Source organism: Anabrus simplex, chromosome 6 (assembly GCF_040414725.1).
Source record: "Anabrus simplex isolate iqAnaSimp1 chromosome 6, ASM4041472v1, whole genome shotgun sequence".
NCBI lineage: Eukaryota > Metazoa > Arthropoda > Insecta > Orthoptera > Tettigoniidae > Anabrus > Anabrus simplex.
In genome coordinates this window covers 285,539,049-285,562,536 of record NC_090270.1, presented here as the reverse complement: position 1 = coordinate 285,562,536, position 23,488 = coordinate 285,539,049, and the positions used below count along the sequence as shown (strand labels likewise).

General features: G+C 36.5%; 1 protein-coding gene and 1 long non-coding RNA gene across 3 annotated transcripts in view; one reads left to right on the top strand and one right to left on the bottom strand.

The window, feature by feature from the left end:
- The window catches only part of LOC136876466 (uncharacterized), a 468,653-nt gene that overhangs the window by 152,321 nt on the left and 292,844 nt on the right, over window positions 1-23,488 (top strand). For both annotated transcript variants that reach the window (XR_011018471.1, XM_068228445.1), the window contains exon 6: window positions 5,214-5,464. Coding sequence is in view for 1 of the 2 variants with exons in the window: in XM_068228445.1 (XP_068084546.1) it covers window positions 5,214-5,464 (251 nt within the window). In the remaining variant the exon portion in view is untranslated. The remainder of the gene's footprint in view (window positions 1-5,213; window positions 5,465-23,488) is intronic.
- LOC137501326 (uncharacterized) lies at window positions 642-22,116 on the bottom strand. Its single transcript, XR_011018472.1, has 3 exons — window positions 22,047-22,116; window positions 18,859-19,039; window positions 642-2,725 (listed from the first exon to the last, which is right to left on the bottom strand). It is a non-coding gene; the product is annotated as an uncharacterized lncRNA (long non-coding RNA).

Sequence of the window (23,488 nt, the reverse complement as noted above, 5' to 3'; positions counted from 1 at the left end):
ACGGTATGCTCTAGCCATGCGTCTTGGTGGGTGTGCTATTTACCAACTGATGAGCCCAGCTTAGCACACAGGGGTGAAATGCTGGCAACCAGGAATGAGTTAGCTGGAAAATTTATAATGTCCAATAACAGACCATTTATAATGGTATTATAAATTTACTCATTCGGGACAAATATTTCAGGTTCCCTATGGGAATCAACATATATATCCAGTGGCTAACTGGTCAAAGAATGTAGCTCTGTGTTTGAATATGATGAGCTGTCTGTGGTCTTACCACCTTAATTCAACCACAGAGTAAAATTTCTCCTATGACAAATATTACCTCTCAAAAAGAAGTAACAAGAAGTTGCCCCTAAGTTGGGGCAATGGACATTTGTGGGTAACAAGTAATATAAACAAACAAACAAACAAACAAACAAACAAACAAACAAACAAACAAACAAACATGCATGCATACATACATACATACATACATACATACATACATACATACATACATACATACATACATACTGCCCCCTTCTTACCTTGCTACTCAGCCGGAGAACGAGTCTCAGTCGCAGACCGTTCGTTTTCTGGCTATGCAAAAATTTGAAGGGCAGGGATAGCTTAAGGACTAGCGACAATAAAATTAAACACTAAAATAAGGTTTTAGCATTTATTATAACTAAGCACTCTTCAAAAAACTCAAATTTGAACAAAATCTTATGGTTTTTTTAATATTTCATCTTCTCTGCCGGTCTGTCTCAATAATATGGAATTTCTTCCCCAAAATTCAGCTGATTAAATATCTGTAATTATACATATAATTAATAGCCTACATTGAATGAATAAATAATAATAAACTCAATTTGTGAGAAGACCTTCTCTACTAAAGTCAGATTATTTTAAAATTAAATATTTCTTTGACTCAATAATCGTTAATGATTGAATATACTCTTCTTCTAATTAATGAGAAATATCTAAAATAAATTTCTCCTGTTGAAATTTTCTTCACATTATTTTACTCAAATTCTAAATTCATTAACTGGAATATTCCTATAATTATCATCTTAAAATTCTCCTTAATAATTACATAAATTGGACACAGCATCTTTTATCAATATCACCTTCATTGAAAAATTTTAACTATATAAGGTTTACTATAAATGAACTCTTGAGTCCCATCCACGGGCACGACCCTTGCTTATTCATTATTTCTGGTACATGAGACCCTATTCTATCTTATTTTGAAATAAAATTCACTAAAGATTCACATGTCCATAAAATATGATCGACACAAAATCACGAAAAATTGATCAGAACACACGCAGTAGACAAGAGATCAAGTCAAATGTCGTCAAGAAAAATATCACAATTCACAAAATAATGGCAAACCACACATACCACATTCACACTAGGGTACACGGTAACATTAAATAACATTTATAACGAATACTAGTCCTTGATTATTATTTTTAAATTTTAATCTAAATCATGGGAGATTTCAGATGACGGTATCAGCTAAAGAAATACCATTGCAACGAATTGGAATGTGATGACGTCAGGATTATCACTTCAGTAATGTAACTAAGCTCAACAACGATGTTCATGAGAATGTTAGAGATAAATATCATCAGAAAATATCATATAGAACACCATTTACGCAGGTTAAAATAAATATTCGCGTCTATGGTTCATGAGTTGCGACACTATTATTATCCTCCTAATATCATGGCTATCAATTAATACGTGCTCCACTCGAAGAAATTATGTTCCACAACATATTCTCTCCACATTAGACTCAATTAATGGATCCATAAATCAAACACCTAGTAATTGATCCATTCCCAAGTCCATAAATATAACAAATATAATAACTGTAATAAATACAATAAATGTAACAAATGCAATAAATGATCCATCAGGATTTGGCCGTATTCCAGGCTCACATTTTCCTATTTAGAGTACACATTAATGCCACACAAGAGCAAACAATATTTACACTCATGACCTTATTTTATCTTTTAACCCGAGGTGAAGTTAAATTATTATTATTATTTTTATTATTAACCGTGCGTGGTCACATATCCGCGTATACTAAAGCTAAATAAAATTATCAGATGACTCTAACACCTTTGAAATCCATCCAAATATCGCAATATTGTCAAGGAAAATCTGACATAAATAAACATACTAATAATCTGTCCCACATGTCTTCAAGTAAATTATAATTTAATTTCAAATTAAATCATTATTATCGGAGAGGTCTATTATTTTTAATACACTCCTGTACTACTGAATTGGGACAGTCAGAATAAATCTCGCAGGCATCCACACTACACTGACTATCTAATAGAGTCGAATACACATTCACACAGAATATCTAACTACTTTGCACCATGGAAAGAAGAAATGAAATATCTAACTACTGCAATACTAACAGAAATCTACGCGAATGAATAAGGAAGAGTAATGTCTACATTTTGTGTACAAAGATTGACAGATATAATTTATAATATGGTACTTAAGTGAATGTTGAAGCTGGATTTTGGCTGATGACCTTAGACCTGGGATAGGTCACCCACCATCGAACTCCGTCCTCTCCATGTCCAAAGTTGCGTCACATTTTAGAACATCATTGCAGATGCGAGGACGAACACGGAATAACAATGGACTTCCTTTGGCTGGCGTGCTGGCATCTTGAATTTATCTCATTCTCCACGTAGTCTTCCTCTTCTGTTTTCTGGAATAGAATAAGCTGAAACTAACAAACAAGTCTTAAAATGTGTCCAGGACACACACGCAATGAGAAATGTTATGAATTAATATGTATCTTCTCCAATAATCTTCTAAATTCGTAGACCAAAATTTTTAATAAATCTGAACTACTAAGGTTAAGTTATGAGTAGGTTCCCAACTTCCAAGGTGGGAACCTACTCATAACTTAACCTTAGTTGTGCTGAGCCAATACGGAATAAATATGAGATTTATAAGCTGTAAATCTGAACTGCCGAATAATCAAACTCAGGGAGGTCTGTAGATTGAGCGTCGGCGTATTTTCCAAGTAGAAGCACGTCCACAAGAAGCAGTCAGAATCAGACGTAGAATAAGACGAGAATGAGAATGCGAATTAACAGTTCCTTTGGGAAACACCACATTATAATTGTCTTGAGACGAGGGTGTGTCGCCGTAAACGTTTCTGATTGGTCAACAACCTGCACTCGAGCGGGTGTTATAATTTTATTGGAGGTACAGTTAGATGTAGAACGGCCTTGACTTTATCGATCGGCTAGCCTTGGATTCTCCCCCGCTGGTCACGTGGCATACAGCTGGCTGTCAGGCACATAAAAAAAATTTCAGCTCTCCTCTCTTGCTTCGGAAATTCCGGTTTCGAGCCGCTCGCCTCTTGGTGATACTGAACTGGGAAAATATTCACCCTGGCTGATGAAATAATATTTTGACACACTGAGATGTTAAAATATTCCTTCTTTTACCAATTTTGAAGGGGGCACTACATACATACATACATACATACATACAAACAAGCAAACTAATGTTATCCTGCTATGTTGAAACAGTCTGCATTCTAAACTGAGACTAAAATGTTCCTCAGTTTTTGAAATAATATATATTTATTATTTTTTGTGTGCTCATTCAACACTTGTGTGACTAATACTTGTTAAATTCTTGATTATTACATTCATTTGAGCTTAAAATGTGAAGACATGTACTATTATTGAACATCTTTTTTACCTTACCCATCCATGCTCTTTGTTTACATATGTCGATATGCAAAATCTGATGATGATGATGATGTTGCTTGTTGTTTAAAGGGGCCTAACATCTAAGGTCATTGGCCCCTCAAAATCTCTAGAAAAATATGTTAATGAAATCTGAAATCATCTTACACCATTTGTTTAGGTAACAAACAACTGGCCATTGAAATACAGTGTGTAACACTTAGGTACGGCTAAACTTTCAAGACACATTCCACGTAGAAGAAAATATGTTATATGGACATAGGTCCGGAAACACTTTACATGCATGTTAGAACTAATTTTCTACAACTCTACATAGGACATTAATCATTATCTAAGAAAAAATTCTAAAAGAATGTAGTTGTATAAAGTCCACCTGTTCAACACACGTTTGCCATTAGATAAATGGTCTGTCTAAAAAGCTACATAGGACATGTTTCGACCTAGCCTAGAGGTCATCAGCTAAAATAACATAAAGAAGAAAGACATGCAAAAAAAGCAGTGATACATAAAAAACTTGAGATAAAATACAATTAACAAATGCAATGGAAGTCTATGTTTAAAATGTACATAGCTTCAATCTTAAAAATACACTCAACAAATGCAATGGAAATCTATGTTTAAAATGTACATAGCTTCAAACTTGAATGAATTTAGTTGTAAGTGTGGGCCCAACTCTATTTACTACAACTATTGGTTGGCTGGAGGAAATACTTAAAAACTGTGAAGACTGTTAGATATTGTTCTGTTTATCATGCTTCTGGAAACCGAGTGAAGTTTTCAAAAGTCTGTTACATTTCTACACGGAGAATACAAGTATAGCCAGGATATCCTCTTTCCTCCAGTCCTGTGCTTGTATAGATCAGGTTGGGTTGGTGTTGACCTCCATTGAACAGGTGGACTTTATACAATTAAATTCTTTTAGAATGCAGAACCGGAATGCAGTTCATTACTTGTATCATTAATCATAGGAAACACACAAGAGCAGAATGTACCAGCATACGACATGAAACTCTTACATGTTCAAAATACCCTCCATCAGCATTGATACGTGAATGAACCTGCCGTTGTATTGAATCCCGGATATGCTGGCATCAGTGCAATGGTGGGTTGATTCATGTATCAATGCTGACGGAGGGCATTTTGAACATGTAAGAAAGAGTTTTATGTCGTATGCTGGTACATTCTGTTCCTGTGTGTTTCCAGTGATTAATGTACTATGCAGAGTTGTAGAAAATGAGTTCTAACATGAAATAAAGTGTTTCTGGATCCATGTCCATATAACATATTTTCTTCTTCTAAGTGTGAGGAACGTGTCCAGAAAGTTTGACCACACATTAATTTAACCACCCTGTAGATGACATTATTACATGGAAAAATAATTTGGGCTGATATGTTTTCAAGATATGCTGATTTCCAATGATGTTGCCAAATAAATATTTTTCTTGTTTTGTTTCGTTTTTTCCTCTGTAGAGTCATGTAAAATTAACAATGGAGGATGTCAAATATACTGCCAAGAAACTGAGACTCAACGTGTCTGCTCATGTCCTTCTGGATACATCTTGAACTCTGACAAGAAGACATGTAGAGCAAGTGGGACTCACAACTACATATTGACTGATAGTTCTGGAAGTTTCAAAAGCCCAAATCACCCGAATAATTATGAAAACAATCTTTCGATGACATGGTTATTGGTGGCCCCAGTACATAAGTATATCAGACTGGTAAGTAAAAAAAGTTAGATATTTAACTTTGAAAATAATATTTCATAAGACAGAGGTGGAATTGAGACAGCAGGAGAAAAACTTCAATCAAACCTGCTTCGTAATTTAATATTCTTATCTCTGTGATAAAAAAGTGTGAATATTTGAGATGTCATTCTCTTCTCCATCTTAACTGTGATTATTATTGTTATTATTATTATTATTATTATTATTATTATTATTATTATTATTATTATTATTATTACGTAGGTGGATCAAAAGTTTAGTTGCAGTAACGCACCGCAGCAGTGCGCTGTGTGTCGCAAACATGGGCACAGCGGAGAAAGGGTCAGACACTGCCCACACGTCTGTTAGGCAGGTCGCTGTGGTGTCTCGTCTAGTATTGTGTGAATAGCGGACAAATGCAATGGCGCATCAACTGGAAGTTCACTCCAAATATGAGGTGCGTGCGACAATCCAATTCCTATGGGCCAAAAGAAAGAATTGCACAGACATTCATCGTGAAATTAGTGCTGTGTGTGCGGAGCGGGCCATTTCCCGGCAAGGTATCGTAAAGTGGTGTCAGCAATTCGAAGCTGGACGCACGGATGTCACGGACAACCATCGTGAAGGCAGGTCCGCAACGTCCAGGACCCGTGCAAAGGTCAACAGTGTGAATGCGATCATTAGACAGAACTGGCACATTAAACTGAGAGAAATCGCGATGCAGCTGAACATGTCATATGGCAGTGTGTTCGCCACTTATCACGAGGACCTTGGATATCGTAAGCTGTGTCAAAGATGGGTCCCACCTCTTCTCACCGATGAGCACAAGGGACAACATTTCCAATCCTCCCTGGCATTTTTGCAGTGCTATGCCGCAGACGGCAACGGGTTTCTGCGGCAAATCGTCACAGGCGACGAAACATGGGTCCACCACTTCGCCCCCAAAATGAAGAGAACATCAATGGAATGGGTGTACCCCTCATCACCACAACGAAAGAAGCCAAGGTTAAACCTTCAGCCGGTAAGGTTATGGCGACAGTGTTCTTTGACATGGAGGGTTTTTCTGCACGTGGAATTCATGCCGAAAGAAACGACGATCAATGCGTCGTCGTATTGTCAACGTTGCACCAGTTTCATAAAGTGATTAAAGAGAAGCGCCGGGGGAAATTGAGCGCTGGTGTGATTTTTTTGCACTTTAACTCAACACCTCACAAGGTCCGCCAAACGAGAGAACTGCTGCAGCGTTTCAAGTGGGAGGTCTGGCAACATCCACCCTACAGTCCCGACCTAGCGCCATGTGACTCATCTGTTCGGTAAGCTCAAAACGGAGCTCGGTGGTCAACATCTCCAGACCGATGAGGAGGTGAAGGCTGCTGTCTCCGAGCGGTTGCAGAACGCTGGAGGAAATTTCTATGCATCCGGCATCGACAAGTTGGTTGTGCATTCGCAGAAATGATTGGAGTCTCTTGGAAACTATGTGGAAAAGTGACGTTACAGTGTATGTCGTTATAGTCGTGTTGCTGTTGTATAAGTGGTGTAATAAATGACCATAACTGGGAAGTGCAACTTATTTTTTGATCTGCCCTGTTATTATTATTATTATTATTATTATTATTATTATTATTATTATTATTATTATTATTATTATTATTATTATTATTGTTTCGTATAGGCCAGCTAAGGACCACGACATTCAACTATTACATTTTGGAATGGGCTTTGATGTTTGCCCAGTACTTGCGCATCTTCAGGCTGTGTTGCTCCTTCCTCTCCCTTGTCCAAAGGGCGCCAGTCTTCTTCGTTGGTAGTTTGTCCTGGAACTCCTTAAGTATCTTCCTGAGTGTTGTCCAATCCTTTAAGTTTCCTTCTGTTATTCCCAGTTCCTGTAGATCTTTATCCACTTCCATCAACCATGGTGACTTCGTCTTCCTATTTTGCCAGTAGCTGAGAATCCGATTGGTCAACCTGGTCGGATGCATCCTATAGATGTGCCCATAGAATGCTAGGCATCTCTTCCTTGCTACATTCGTTATTCTTTCACAGTACTTGTAGAGCTCTTGGTTAGGCCGTCTTCTATAACGGTCACCTTCCTTGACTGGCCCCAGAATCTTCCTCATTATCTTTCTTTCCCGGAGCTCGGTGGTCGACATTTCCAGACCAATGAGGAGGTGCAGGCCGCTGTCTCTGAGTGGTTGCAGAACGCTGGAGGAAATTTCTATGCATCTGGCATCGACAAGTTGGTTGTGCATTCGCAGAAATGTTTGGAGTCTCTTGGAAACTATGTGGAAAAGTGACGTTACAGTGTATGTCGTTTATAGTCGTGTTGCTGTTGTATAGGTGGTGTAATAAATGACCATAACTGGGAAGTGCAACTTATATTATTATTATTATTATTATTATTATTATTATTATTATTATTATTATTATTATTATTATTATTATTATTATTATTATTATTATTATTATTATTATTATTATTATTATTATTATTATTATTATTTACTGGTTTTAAATCCCACTAACTAGTACTGCAGTTCTTGGGGATGTTGAGGTGCCAGAATTTTACAGTGATTTTGGTAAAGGTATCTCTAAGTTTGGAAAACTTCTCAATAGAATATCTAAAAGAATGCTCTCGGGAAACATACATACATACATACATACATACATACATACATACATACATACATACATACATTATCATTATACACTGTCATGCCTTTTAGCATTCAGTCTGCAAGCCTCTGAATTTACTAAACATCGCCACAATCCTCTATTTGCAACTCGTGCTATGCCCTCATTTAGTTCTATACCTCTTATTTTTAAATCGTTCATGGTGTGGGTTTCTGTAGTCATGTTCTAGTTCAAGAACCATGGGCAACGGCTGAGTGGCCTAGTAAGTGGTCCTGAGAGTTGGGATACCAGTTGCTATGGAATGGGAGTGGGCATCTCAGACATATTCTGAGTCGTGGCCCTCCTTTTGCTCAGGCGGCTAGGTCTATACAATCCACCGGTAGTCCACAACCTGTTAAAGTAGAGATCCTCACTTGGACTATGTGTAAGCAGGGTAGCATCCTGCCTCATGAATTTACCGAGCTCCGAACATTTTAAGCAAGCCTGTCGGGAAACTAATTAAAAAAATGAGGGGGTTGCAAATTATAATGGCCAAAACTTGAGTGATACAGTAAATGATTTTAGAAAGTATAACCTATATTAGGAATGAAATACAACTTGTAGATAGGCAATCAGTTCACAGAGGACAGAGACACAATACTAAGAAAGCACCAAAGACATCAGTAAAAGGTTAGTTGAACACTTTAGACGATACTATCAAAATGTAAATGGACTTCGAAGCAAACAAACTGAACTTAGAATTTCTTCATGTTTAGCTGACTACAACTTTATGATAGTAACTGAAACAAACTTAAATGATGAAATTAGTGTTGAGGAACTCAGACTCGAAACATATTCAATTTTCAAATGTTATAGGTCTTCTTTAACGAGTATGAAGGCATCCCATGGGGGTGTCATGATCTGTATTAGCAAGAGGTTTAAACCTACTCTGATACCATGCATTAGCACAGTTGAACAGTTGTTTGTGTCCCTGACTTTTAACACCACAAAAATCATTGGTGCTGTATACGAATTCCACCCAGGTCCCCTTTCCAAAAATATTTCAAACATTGCTTTGCTGTTGGAAAAATTATGTCAAATCTCGATAACCATTTATTGTTCCTTGTTGGTGACTACAATCTACCACATCTTAATTGGATAGTAACTGAAGAAACATTTTCTGGCCTTGTGTCAATAGCTAACCATACAGTAGTCCAATTTAGTTATAGACACACATTTTCTTATCTCTGTTTAAATCAGTTTAATGATATCCCAAATTTTCTGAATCACTTTCTTGATTTTGTTTTCAGTAACTCCAGTTCCATTGAAATAAAATTTAGTAATGAAAGTATTGTCCCCCTCAATAGACACCACCCAGCATTAGAGATTTCTTTTTCGATAAATGAGCTAAACAATTAGTTTTTATTTTGATTTTTAAATGGTGACTATAATAGACTAAATTATTATCTGTCACAGTTCAGCTGGAAGGTGATGTTTCAGAATGGATCAGTTGATAAAACAGTAGAAACCTTCTATTCAGTACCAGTACTACATTATGGTATAGAACTTAACATCCCTGTACAGAATTTTAAGACTCCCAAATTCCCAAAGTCATAAACTGAAGTCACTGATTATTGAAAAGAAGAAAGCATACAAGCAGTACAAAATATCAGGTCTCAATAATGATTATCAGCATTTCTCAAAATTAGGAAATGAATGCAAGTCAGAATCCAGATCTTGCTATACAAACTATGTCCCCAACTGTGAACAAAGTATTACTTCCAATCCACAGAAATTATGGCAATATGTAAGTTCTAAAAGGTCATGTAATATTATTCCTTCAACAATGCGTCTTAATGAAGTTACAGCAGCTGATTATCCTCTCTGTCAATCTGTCAGTTATAAACATTAGTAAGACAGAAATTAACAACAAACTAATTTCTCTGGAATTAAAGAAAACTGTAGGACCTGATGGGGTTTCGACTTACCTGCTCAAGTACTGCTCATTTATTTTATGTGAAGCACTTTTTTATCTGTTCAACTTATCATTAAACTTATCATTAGGATTAATTATTCCATTTTTAAAAATGGTGATTAAACTGACATAAAACAATACAGACCAGTTACAATTTCTTCATATTTCCAAAATTTTTGACTCAATAATTCTTGACAAGATCACACCGCTCGTGAAAAACATCATCATTGATGAACAACATGGATTCTTTTCAGGATGGTCAACCTGTAGCAATCTTCTTTTATTCTATCAGTTCCTCTTGGATGCAATAGAGAACCACTCTCAGGTGGACTGCATTTATACAGACTTTTCAAAAACTTTTGACATTGTTGACCATGATATCTTGCTGCAAAAACTAACAGGTTATGGAATTAATGGGCCTCTCCTCATTTGTATCGTATCTTAAAAATCACCTGCAGATTGTTAAAATAAGAAATAATTTTTCTGCACCACCTATTATTTTTTACCAGTGGAGTTCCTCAAGGGTCTCACCTTGTGCCCTTACTTCTTACTCTCTACATACATGACATTAAAATTATACTTAAGAATTTTGAATTGCTTTTGTTTGCTAAAGATGCAAAATATTTTATGCAAATTAATTGTCCACCTGATTGTTTTAAAACTTCAACAAGATTTACGTCATCTGGAAAAGTAGTGTATTCAAAATGGGTTGAAACTTAATCATGAAAAATGTAAAATAATAAAGTTTTTAAAAAACAAGAAGAAAATATCATTTCAGTACAAATTTAGTAATAACAACATTCTAACTCCTGTTTCACAAGTTAATGACCTTGGTGTTTTATTCAGTTATAACCTATCATTTAGTGAACATATTGAAAATATTTGTAAGAAATCATTACAAAGACTGAGTTGCATTACTAGATATTCCGGAGAATTTTCAAACTTAGCTACTTGTTGATTGCTGTATGTATCTTTGGTATGCTCTATACTAGAATACTGTACATATTTATGGAACCCTTCTCATCAGACCTCTATCCATAGATTAGATTCAGTACAACATAAATTTCTTCGTTTATATTCATTTAGAGCAGAATCTCATATGAAAATATTGATTATACAGCCCTACAACAGTCGTTAAATCTGCATAGTCTCTCACAACGCCATGAATTCCTGGATACACTTCTCATTTTTAAATTGCTTCACTCCTTGGTGAACTCTCTACATCTCCTTGAAAAAATTAACCTACATGTACCAGACAGACGCATGAGGTTTAAGAATATGGTACATTGTCTACAAATTGGCATAGAACTAACTATGCATTTAGTGGGCCAATTGAATGAATGCCAAGATTTCTAAACAAAGTGGATATTCATATATTTAACTGCTCATTGTCAAAATTTAGAAATTACTTACATAATCTCCAGAAGTAACTATTACTTTCCTGTGCTTACTTGTGATATAACCTGTGTATATATCTGTACATATTTTTCTTCTTATACTCCACTGACCTTTCTTTTTAGTGTGTTTTGTTTTGTTTTGTTTATTTTTCTCTATTGTGTGTATAATAATATTACCATTAATAAAGTATTATTATTATTATTATTATTATTATTATTACTATTATTATTATTATTATTATTATTATTATTATTATTATTATTATTATTATTATTATTATTAACTGTTCTCTTATGTGCCAGTAAATCTACTGATAGAAGGGTGGCATATTTGATGGCATATTTGAGCACCTCAATATATGACTAGACTGAGCCAAGATCAAACCCACCAACTTTGACTCAGAAAGCCAGTGTTCTAGCACCTGAGCAACTCAGCCCAGCCCCAAAATATGACTTACTACTACTACTGCAACTAGAGTCACCTTAGCTGCATTTGGGTATTGTGCTGCAAGCCAGATTCCCATGCTATATGAAGTTATGGACTTGTGTGTAAAGTGTTAGTTAGAAAAAGTTAGTGTTATAAAAGTGTGAGGTGTGTGAAGTCACTTGCATATGAAATAATACGCTCTGCTTTAAAATTCTAGAGGCTAATGAACAGTGAATAGTATGTTCAGCCAAAATTTTGATACTGAACATATTAACCACACTCATGTTGAAATATTTTGATGACAGCCTGTGTACATTATTATTGTTTTCTATAATTTTTAATGTTAAAGCTGAAGGAAGTAGACTAATTCCTACATGTATGTTGCCCAAATCAAAGGAGTGGTGTATGCTTTTATATCACGAATGTTGTTGTTTAAGTGAATGGAATTTCATATTAATAATACTTTATTAACGGTAATACCATTTTTCCTAACAGTAGAGAAGAATAAACAAAACAAAACACACTAAAAAGAATGTTCAATGGAGTATAAGTAGAAAAATATGTACAGATATATACACAGGATATATATTACAAGTAATCACAGGAAAGTAATAGTCAAATTTGGAGATTATGTAAGTGATTTCTCAATTTTGACAATGAGCAGTTAAATATGTCAATATCCAGTTTGTTTAGAGATCTTGACATTTGTTCAATTGGCCCATTGAATGCGTAGTTAGTTCTATGCCAATTTGTAGACAATGTATTCTTGAACCTTGTGCGTCTGTCTCATACATGTACATTAAGTTTTGCAAGGAGTTGTGGACAATTCACCAAGGAATGAAACAATTTAAAAATGAAGAGTGTATCCAATAATTCACGGCTTTGTGACAGGCTATGCATATTCAAGGACTGTTGTAAGGATGTATAATCAACATTATCATATGAGAATCCTGCTCTAAATGAATATAAACGAAGAAATTTATGTTGTACTTAATCTAATCTATAGATAGAGGTCTGATGAGAAGGGTTCCAAACAGGTGTACAGTATTCTAGTATAGGGCGTACCATAGACACATACAGCAATCAATAGGTAGCTAAGTTTGAAAATTGTCTAGAATATCTAGTAATGCAACCCAATATTTGAAATGCTTTTTTACAAATATTTTCAATATGTTCGTTAAACGATAGGTTATAACTGAATAAAACACCAAGGTCCTTAACTTGTGAAACAGGAGTTAGAATATTATTACTAAATTTGTACTGAAATTATATTTTCTTCTTGTTTTTAAAAAACAATATTATTTTACATTTCTGATGATTAAGTTTCAACCCATTTTGAATGCAATACTTTTCCAGATGATGTAAATCTTCTTAAAGTTTTAAACAATCAAGTGGACAATTAATTTGCATAAATTTTTTTGCATCATCAGCAAACAAAAGCAATTCAGAATTCTTAAGTATATTTTTAATGTCATTTATGTAGAGAGTAAAAAGTAAGGGCGCAAGGTGAGACCCTTAAGGAAATCCACTGGTAACAATAATAGGTGCAGAAAAATGATTCCTTATTTTAACAACCTGCAGGCGATTTTTAAGATACGATTCAAACCATGAGAGGAGAGGCCCATTAATCCCATAGCCTGTTAGTTTTTGCAGCAAGATATCATGGTCGACAGTGTCAAAAGCTTTTGAGAAGTCTGTATAAATGCATTCCACTTGGGAGTGGTTCTCTATTGCATCCAAGAAGAACTGATAGTATAAAAGACGATTGTTACAGGTTGACCGTCCTGAAAAGAATCCATGTTCCTCATCAATGATGATGTTTCTAAAGAGAGGTGTGATTTTGTCAAGAATTATTGAGTCAAAAATTTTGGAAATATGAGAAGAAATTATAACTGGTCTATATTGTTTTATGTCAGTTTTATCACCATTTTCGAAAACTGGACTAACAAATCCTTTCTTCCATTCCACTGGAAAAACGCCTTGGTTTAATGATAAGTTGAACAGATAAAAGAGTGCTTCACATAAAATAAACGAGCAGTACTTGAGCAGGTACGTTGAAACACCATCAGGTCTGACAGTTTTCTTTAATTCCAGAGAAATTAGTTTGTTGTAAATTTCTGCCTTACTAATGTTTATAACTGATAGATTGACAGAGAAAGGACAATCATATGACATACTACTACTATTCTGATAAGAAGAATAAACGGATGAAAAGTGGTTGGCAAGAAGACTGACAATATTTTCTCCAGTATCGGCTGTAACTTCATTAAGATGCTTTGTTGAAGGAATATTATTACATGACCTTTTAGAACTTAGATATTGCCAGAATTTCTGTGGATTGGAAGTAATACTTCGTTCACAGTTGGAGACATACATTGTATAGCAAGATTTAGATTCAGACTTGCATTCATTTCTTAATTTCGAGAAATGCTGATAATCAGTATTGAGACCTGATAATTTGTATCGCGTGTGTGCTTTCTTCTTTTCAATAATCAGGGACTTCAATTTATGATTAAACCACTTTGGGAATTTGGGAGTCTTAAAATTCCATATAGGGATGTAAAGTTCCATGCCATGTTGTAGTACTGAATAGAAGATTTCTACTGCTTTATCAATTGATACATTTTGAAATATCTCCTCCCAGCTGAACTGTGACAGATAATTTAGTCCATTATAGTCACCATTTAAAAACTATCAGCAGGCAAGGAATTGTATAGCTCATTTATAGGTAAAGAAATCTCTAATGCTGGGTGGTGTCTATCGAGGGTGTAACCCCCACTTTTAGCAGATGAGAGCACATAAAACAAGATACATATAAAACACGTGATTATTATATGATAAAGTTAAATAACAAACCTTAAAGAACGACATCAGTCGATGATAAACCAGGAAAACATATAAATTTTTACCAACACGTGGCTTCGCAGGATAACCAAAATGACAACTAGAGAAAGGAAGTATGGGAAGCAGGCCGGGAAACCCTACAGAGGACGAGATCTTACGTGATGTTGTAGGGAAAGAAACGTGAGAACATTAACCCTTTGTCTAATTTACTCAACATATAGAATTGAACCAAGGTATAATGTGTACAAGGTAAAATGACATCATTAACTTCAAAATAGTCAAATAGAACCACAAGGTTCCTATCAGTGTTTCTTCAGGAAGGTGAATATTTACACAAAATTACAATAACATTTAAATAAGTAAGCACAATTTCGACGCAGGTAGCAGGTAGGGACCCTCTTCGGAGGCAGCCCTACCCAGGGAGTGGCGCCCCTGCCTATGTGAGTCCCAGAGCACACTGACCCGGTGTGTAACATCTGGTATGGGTCACAGCTCAGGGTTACGAGTGAAGACCTCAACGGCATCTACGGCGGAGAAGGTGGACTTCGGTACGGCGGGGATGGTGGAAGGGGCATACCCGTAGCGTCTGTACTCCAGAGGAGCGGCTACGAAAGGCGTCTGTCTCCATGTTAGGGGCGGCCTAATTTTGAACCTGGCAGTAGGTATAAAATGCCTTTGGGTGTGGTGAGCCCATCGTAACAATAGCCTATATGGACAAAGCAAATATGGTGCCTCGGAAAAGGTTAGGGCGCCCCCTGCTAAAAGCGACGCGCAGCTCTTCAGGTGCTGGGGGAACTGTGAAAAATGGGCAACCAGCACCAAACTACATCAAAATTGCAACAGTTAATGTACTGACACTGACAGGAAAGACAGAAGAACTGGTTGGCTTCATGATAGAAAAAGATATAGCCATACTTGGACTGTGCGAGACCAAGAAGAGGGGTACAGGGGAGATCTCTCTGAGAGAAGGATACAGGCAATTTACAGCGGAGGACCTGAAGCAAAAAATGGAGTGGCCATCATACTTAGAAGAGAAATCCAAGAATATCTGGAATATACAAAGTACGTCAGCGATAGGATGATGATGATGAGACTCCAGTTTGAAAATGGCGTGAAAGATCTATTTCAGTTGTATGCCCCACAAACTGGTTGCATAGATGAACATCTAGAGGACTTCTTAGAGGAAGTGGAGAGACAGATAGAAGATAAGGAAGTGCTATTGATGGGAGATCTAAATGCACAAGTTGGAATGGAAAGACAAGGAAAGGAAGATATTGTAGGGCCCTTTGGATATGGAAATGTAAATCCAGAAGGTGAGTTGTTGGTGTATTTTTGCATAAGGAATCAAATGATTGTTGGAAACACCTGGTTTAGGAAGAAGAACAGTCAGAAGATTACAAGGTATGGCTGGGGAGACAGACGGACAAAGACCATGATTGATTATATAATCATAGAGAAAGAACACCGGAAGAACCTTGTAGATGTAACAGCCATGCCTAAAGAAGCCTTTGGTGGAGATCATAGAGTTGTGATAGGAAAATTGAAAGTTGGGAAGATTGAAAAACCCCAATTAAGAAGAGAGAAAAGAATTAAAGTATGGAAGTTGAAGGAGAAAAGCATACAAGAAGAATTTCAAAGGGAAATAATACCCTTGGTACCCAGGACAGAGGTGGGGAATGTTGAAGAGGAATGGAAAAGATTTAAGGAAGCACTGGTTGGATGTGCAGAAAAGGTGTGTGGTAGAACCTCAGGAAATGTGAAAGACAAAGAACACACTGCTGGAATGATAGGGTAAAGATTAAAGTGAAGGAAAAGAAAATGGCATGGAAAGCATGAAAAATATCTAAGACTGAAGAAAGTAGAAGAAAATATGTGGAGGCAAAGAATTTGGCCAAGAAAGTAGTGGAGGAAGAAAAGAGGAAAAGCTGGGCCTTATTCACACAGACATTGAGAGATGATAAGCAGGGCAGCAAGAAATTACTGTATGGTATCTTAAGAAACAAAAAGAGAGATCAAGTAAACACCAGATTTGTGAAGGATGAAGGTGGCATAATTTTAACAAAGCCAGAAGAAATAAGAAATAGATGGAGAGAGTATTTTCAGAAGCTGCTGAACATAAGAACAGATGACAGTCATTCAATGGACGACCAGGAAAGGTAATTAGTTGACGAAGAAATGGATAAAGAAATTACAATGAATGAAATTGAAATGCCAGTAAGAAAGATGAAAAATGGAAAAACTGCTGGAATAGAGGAAATTTCAGTGGAGATGATAAAGGCAGCTGGAGCTGTAGGCCTGCAGTGGACATATCAGATTCTCAGGAATGTCTGGGAGAATAAGGAGGTCCCTGAGGATTGGCAAAAAGGAATAATCATCCCAATTTTCAAGAAAGGTGATAAGAAAGTTTTGAAGAACTACAGGGGAATTACTCTAATATCCCATGTTGCTAAGATAATGGAAAGGATACTGGAAAGTAGAATAAGGTTGAGGGTTGAGAAGCAGATACAGGAAAATCAGTTTGGTTTCAGAAGTGGAAGGTCAACAATAGAGCCCATTTTCATTATGAGACAACTAATGGAAAAGCATTGGGAGTACGGGAATGATATGGTGATGACATTCATTGATATTGAAAAGGCATATGACAGTGTCCCTAGGACGAAAGTTTGGGACAGTCTGGTGCAAAAAGGAATTGGACAGGGATTAATAAAAATGATCATGGCATTGTATAAGGAATGTTGTAGTTGCATGCAAACACAAGTTGGCAGGACAAGTTGGTTCAAAATAACTAGTGGGCTGAGACAGGGAAGTGTTCTATCACCAATCCTGTTTACAATAGTAATGGATGACATCATGAGAATGGCAAAAGCAGCATATGGAGGAAGAGAAATGAACATGATGTTATTTGCAGATGATATTGTGATTTGGGGAGAAGACGACAGGAAGGTTCAAGAACAGTTGAATGTGGTGAATGGGAAGATTGAAGAATGTGGATTGAAAATAAGTGTAGAAAAGAGTAAAACTCTTGTTATGACTAGAGGGGAGAAAGAAGGGAAAGATCAGATTAGACTTGCAGACAAGTCCCTGGAAGTAGTGGAAACGTTTAAATACCTGGGGAGTGAATTAATGGAGAATGCTCGACTGGATGCTGAGATTAGTAAAAGGATTCAAGATGGAAGTTGTTTCTATCATAGTGTAAGAAATATGTTATGGGACAAAGATGTGCCAATGGAAGCAAAGGATACTATGTACAAGATGTATTACGTACCCATAACAACTTACGGAGCAGAAACTTGGACAATGACAAAGAAGGATGAGAGTCGAATACAGGCAGCTGAAATGAAATTCTTGAGGAGTATGATACAGAAGAGTAGAAGAGACAAAATAAGGAATGAGAAAATCCGGGAAGAAACTGGAGTGGAAAAAATGAATGATAGAAAAGAGAAGAGCCGACTAAGATGGTTTGGGCACATAAAGCGAATGAGCGACGAAAGAATGCCAAAAAAGGTGATGGAAATGCAAATTCAAGGAAGGAGAGGCTGTGGACGACCACGATTGAGATGGAAGGATACCGTCCAATGCAGCATTATAGAAAGAAACCTGGACTGGGACACAGTGTTGGAAGAGGAGTGGTGGAAAGACCGAAGAAAGTGGAGAGGAACCATATTTGCCCCATACCCGGCTACAGTTGGATAAAGGGAAATGATGATGATGATGAATTTCGATGTTGAAATTTACAATAACAATTTAAAGGGGAAAATGACCTAATTACAAACATCATATAAGGCTAGTTGAAAAATGTTACAAGGGAAGGAAACAATGGAAATTAAATTTAGCGCAGGGGCCTATAGAGAAGCAGTCCTCTCCTAATACACATCAGTGAGGGACGCAAAATTTTAGTCAAATTCTTCAAAAATGTCAGTTCCTTAGTTTCTTTTATCAAGTCAAAAATGATTCCGCCGACTATCAACTCACCACCGGTGACATCCTCCACCGCCGAATCTCGAGCTCTGCTCGATAATAAATTTTTAAAATTTTTTACATTAAATGGCAATTTTAACTGGAGGTCTGAATTTTGTGAACACACACTGATACAAACGCGTATCAACCACATCTTGATGCAACTTTTACGAGTATCTTGTAAGCAGAATTTCCTAACCTCGACCACAGGTATTGTTGTCCATAGGATCGCTGACATCGGTCGCCTGCCAACATGGTTTCCCTTTTAGTCCAACCAGGGTCTCCAATGACGCTTCATATAGTTCACTCGCATAGCGAACTCACAGTGAACATGTAGTAAGGCATGGTGCAGTACTGAACAACTGCCAGCACCAGGAATTCTGCAACAATGCACTCCCAGGTTGAATGCAAACAGGTCAGGAATTCATAATGCCCCTTCCAACAGGCACAGCAGGTTCCCTGTCTGGACCAGGTCATAGTGATCACTGGAACAGAGATCAACCGCAGCAGAAAAGGAAGAAATAGCGGAAAAGGCATAGCCTCGGCTATGCAGAAGAGAAACGTAGACTTAAGGGTGGTTTTTCTGTGTTAACAACTATTACTATAATAACAGGAACTGAATATCCCTGCAAGGAAGATAACCTCGCCCCAGATCTTTGGGAATTCCTAACCCTCCCAGGGCAAGCATGTATTGAAAATTTACCATACATAAGAGACCAAATAAAATTAGGAAGGTTGATCGGAGTTTACCTTAATACCAAAAATTTTTACAAGGGATCCCTAGTTATGACAATGAATGAAAACCTTAACCTAAACAACACACTAAAATCTACCTAATATGATCTCAAATGACCATACTTATTACAACTAAAATCTTAAATAACCTCTAGATTTGCCAAAGTATCCGGCCGGATGTTTACCCCAAAATCAAAATTTTATTTATAACTAAATCCCTTATAACTACCAAATTAAGTTACCGTGTGCATTCTTAATCACCCAACATTAAGAAAAGAACCAAACAAATAAAAGGAAGAATTTAAAATGTTGCGAGGGAACACAAAACAGGGAAAAAGGTACTAAATTATGTTAGCTTGCAACCACCTACAATGAATTGAGTTTAGTAAGTCACTATTCATCTACCATGTCATGTACTCCTAAAATGTTTACCTAGATAAACTCACATTATGCATTACGTGCCACTCCAATCAACTTAAGGCGCAATTAGGCCAGGAATACCAAATCAAAATTACATTACCTTACCAACAAGAAATCAAAAATGAAAAACGAAAACGATGCAAGAGTGCGCATACGGAAATCCAACTCACTGATATAAGAAATAAAAAGGTACAAGAACAACCTTCATACCAGAGATTACCAGATAACCTCACGACACACCAAACTACCAAGCTTATCGGTCCTCCGACATACACACAGACAACATCAAACCACCAAAACAAGTGCGACAATCCCTGAATTAGCATGACCAACAAATGGTAAAAGGCACGGACGACCTCAATACTGACTTCGTCTCACATCACAAGAACACAGTACCCATACACACACCAAAACACCCGTGCGATGACACATCAAGAAATACCCACAATAGAAAAAGGACAGTACATGACCTCAAGTACACTTGAACTTATCACACAGCAATGAGACTCTTAGGGCCAATATCGTACTCCTAAAAGAGGAATAGCCTCTCAGCACATTAAGCCTTAAGTCTCAGTACACACACACATATGCCTACCCAAGGCACCCAAGACAAACACACAATTATATGCAAAAATCATAGGACAGATACAGCACAGCTACAAATTTAGAACCGTACTCAGTCTAGAGAATCCCATACTTCTACAAATTGAGTACATAAATTTAGAAGACACGAACCTGTAATGCAAGAAACTCTTAATATCGATAAAATCGAACAAGACCAAAACAAGCAGGAAAACTAAATGACTGACTTAGCTAAATCGCGATACCTTCAAAATTTCACCAGTGACAAATTTAAAATAACAGAAAGGAAAATCTTGACAACCTGCAGACCGACTATGAAATTAACAACAATTTATAGCTCAGCATAAGGACACCAAAATGAACATTTGAGGAAAATCTTCCTAGTAATCATTCTTACAATTACGATGGACATCGTTCTCCATCTAGGCACCTAATACGAAGAAAAAGATTACAAGGAATCTCATACCAGATACACTAGATTTCGAACATGTCACGAGCACAAGTGCAGATCCGTAACCCGTCAAATTTGCCCAAAATAGGCCTCAGCCTCGACGCTGGTCTATTAATATGGTGAGACGTTTCACCCTACAAGACTATCACAGCCAAATGTAGTACCCTCCTAGTAAGTATAGGAACACACGGGTAAATAAATATATGTGACAAGGAAACAGACACACGATGGAAAAGCACAAAGCAAACTAGGAAACTTTCGAATTTAGCAGCTAGTTGGGAAACAGTCCCCAAAATAGTCCCATATCTACTTGGAAACGAACCCAGATCCAGCAAAAGATCAAAAACATTACCACATGACCAGAAATTTAAATACATACTGAGCTAAAATACGATGTAAAAATTACTTTAGAAGATCACACATGTAGAATAGTACCAAATATAACATACCAGGCGACGAGAAACAAAATTTAGAAAATAATTTGCCAAAACACGAGATTTACGAACAGAAAAACACTTGGAAGAAATATACGAAACTTTACAACATAACCTCAAAATTGTTGCCGAAAATTTACCAAAAGAGGATTACAGAAAAACTCAGGAAACTCCATGCTAAAATTTAACCAGAACACAACGATCACTCTGACAATTCACACTACAATTTACGTGGTCTAGAAGGAAAACAAGCAGAACGCGACAGCGATAACTTAGAATGTAGGGTGTGTACACTTCGCAGTGGGTCAAACGCTCAGCTGTTTTCAACACACTTCAGCTGTTCAAGAGTTAAACATGAATTCAGACACGGAAGTACAGTACTTAGCACGATTTCACGACATAGTTTGAAACAACTGGGAATTACACAAATGTTACAATCGGAAAGGAAACAACGGAAATTAAATTTAGCGCAGGGGCCTATAGAGAAGCAGTCCTCTCCTAATACACATCAGTGAGGGACGCAAAGCTCAACATGTGTGCACTAAATTGATACGGAATTACTGGAGGCAACTCGGAAAAAAAATTTAAAGTTTATATATTCACAAAAGGTTAATAAAAGGAATTGCCTCCAAAATAAAGGATATGCCTAGCTGACGAACTACGGCATTACAAAATCAAAAGCGGTGAAAACCAGGGTCTAAGGCAAACTCCGAACGAATGAATTTACATTTTAATTTAACATTTGAGAATAGAAAATATGCTTACCCCGGGATGACTGGAGCCGGTGAGCAGACCACCTTACAAGGTGCGTCCGATCATTACGACGTACGAAAACCAAAGATGCTGAACAGAGCCTTGCTCTAACTAAGGAGCCAAAAGGCCGGAAATTGGGAAATATTCAAACAGCCAATCAGGGAAGCTACCTATGTTTCAATCCGAAATTTTCACCAATAAAAACTAGTGTTATTTTCACCAATAGAATTACAGCACCATATATGGTAATGTAGGAAATTCATTCTAGAGGTTTCGATTGCGAAACTCAGCTATTTTGTGATCGAAGCCTCCATGTGGCACTACAGGGTGATACAAAAAATGGGTTACAAACAAACATATTACTGGAGATCTCCAATATCAATGTCAATGACTAAGTAAATAATTGTCTCTTCAATGAGTCCTGAAAATACTTTAAAATACAACTTCATCAGAAATAAAACACACAAATTTTACATAATTTTTATAACAACGGCAAAATTTTAGTCGAATTCTTCAAAAATGTCAGTTCCTTAGTTTCTTTTGTCAAGTCAAAAATGATTCCGCCGACTATCAACCCACCACCGGTGACAATTTCCATGAAACTCCTCCAATATTTCACTAAATAACACATGATAGCAATTAATTCTTATTATCTGATGCATTAATAAAATGACCCTTTACAATCTTTACAAATACGGGGAACTTTGCCCTCACTAATAAAACAACACATACTTATTCATTTGTGTCTGGTACCTTAAAGTTAAAATTCACTAAACGTTTAAGTTCACATAAATTAAATCATCCTAAACAACGCTGACAATAACCTGGGCCCAAAATGGTGAATACGTGGCCAGGTCAGAACCACATTTCAATAAATCACAGAACAATGTAACTCACTACAACACTCACTCCACATTCGCACAAGAGACACATGAATATTATTTACATATATTACAAGCAGATTCTAGAATTTGAATATTAAATTTTTATTATTATCATCTGCTCATGGAATCTTAAGATGACGGTATCAATCAAATATCAACTCACGACCCTCACAGAAATGTGATAAAATATGGATGATCACTTATTCAGAAGTAATAAAGTTCTCACAATGTTGGTCATAAAAATATCAGTGGTTTAATATTTAGAAGAATTGTCAACTACAAACATGCACATAATACAGGTCAAACATTAACACCTCGAAACTGTGGTTCATGAGTCACGATAAAGTTATTATTACTTTATCTTACACACATCATTTAACACGTGCTCCAACATTTGCAGAAGTCATGGTTCACCAAACACATATTTTCCAAATAAATTCAATAATTGATCCCTCAGGATTCCGCCGTATTCCAGGCTTTTAGTATACTTAATTGAGCACATATCAACATTTCACAATAAGAACAAGTAACATTTAAACTCATGACCCTTAATCTTTTCAACATATTAAA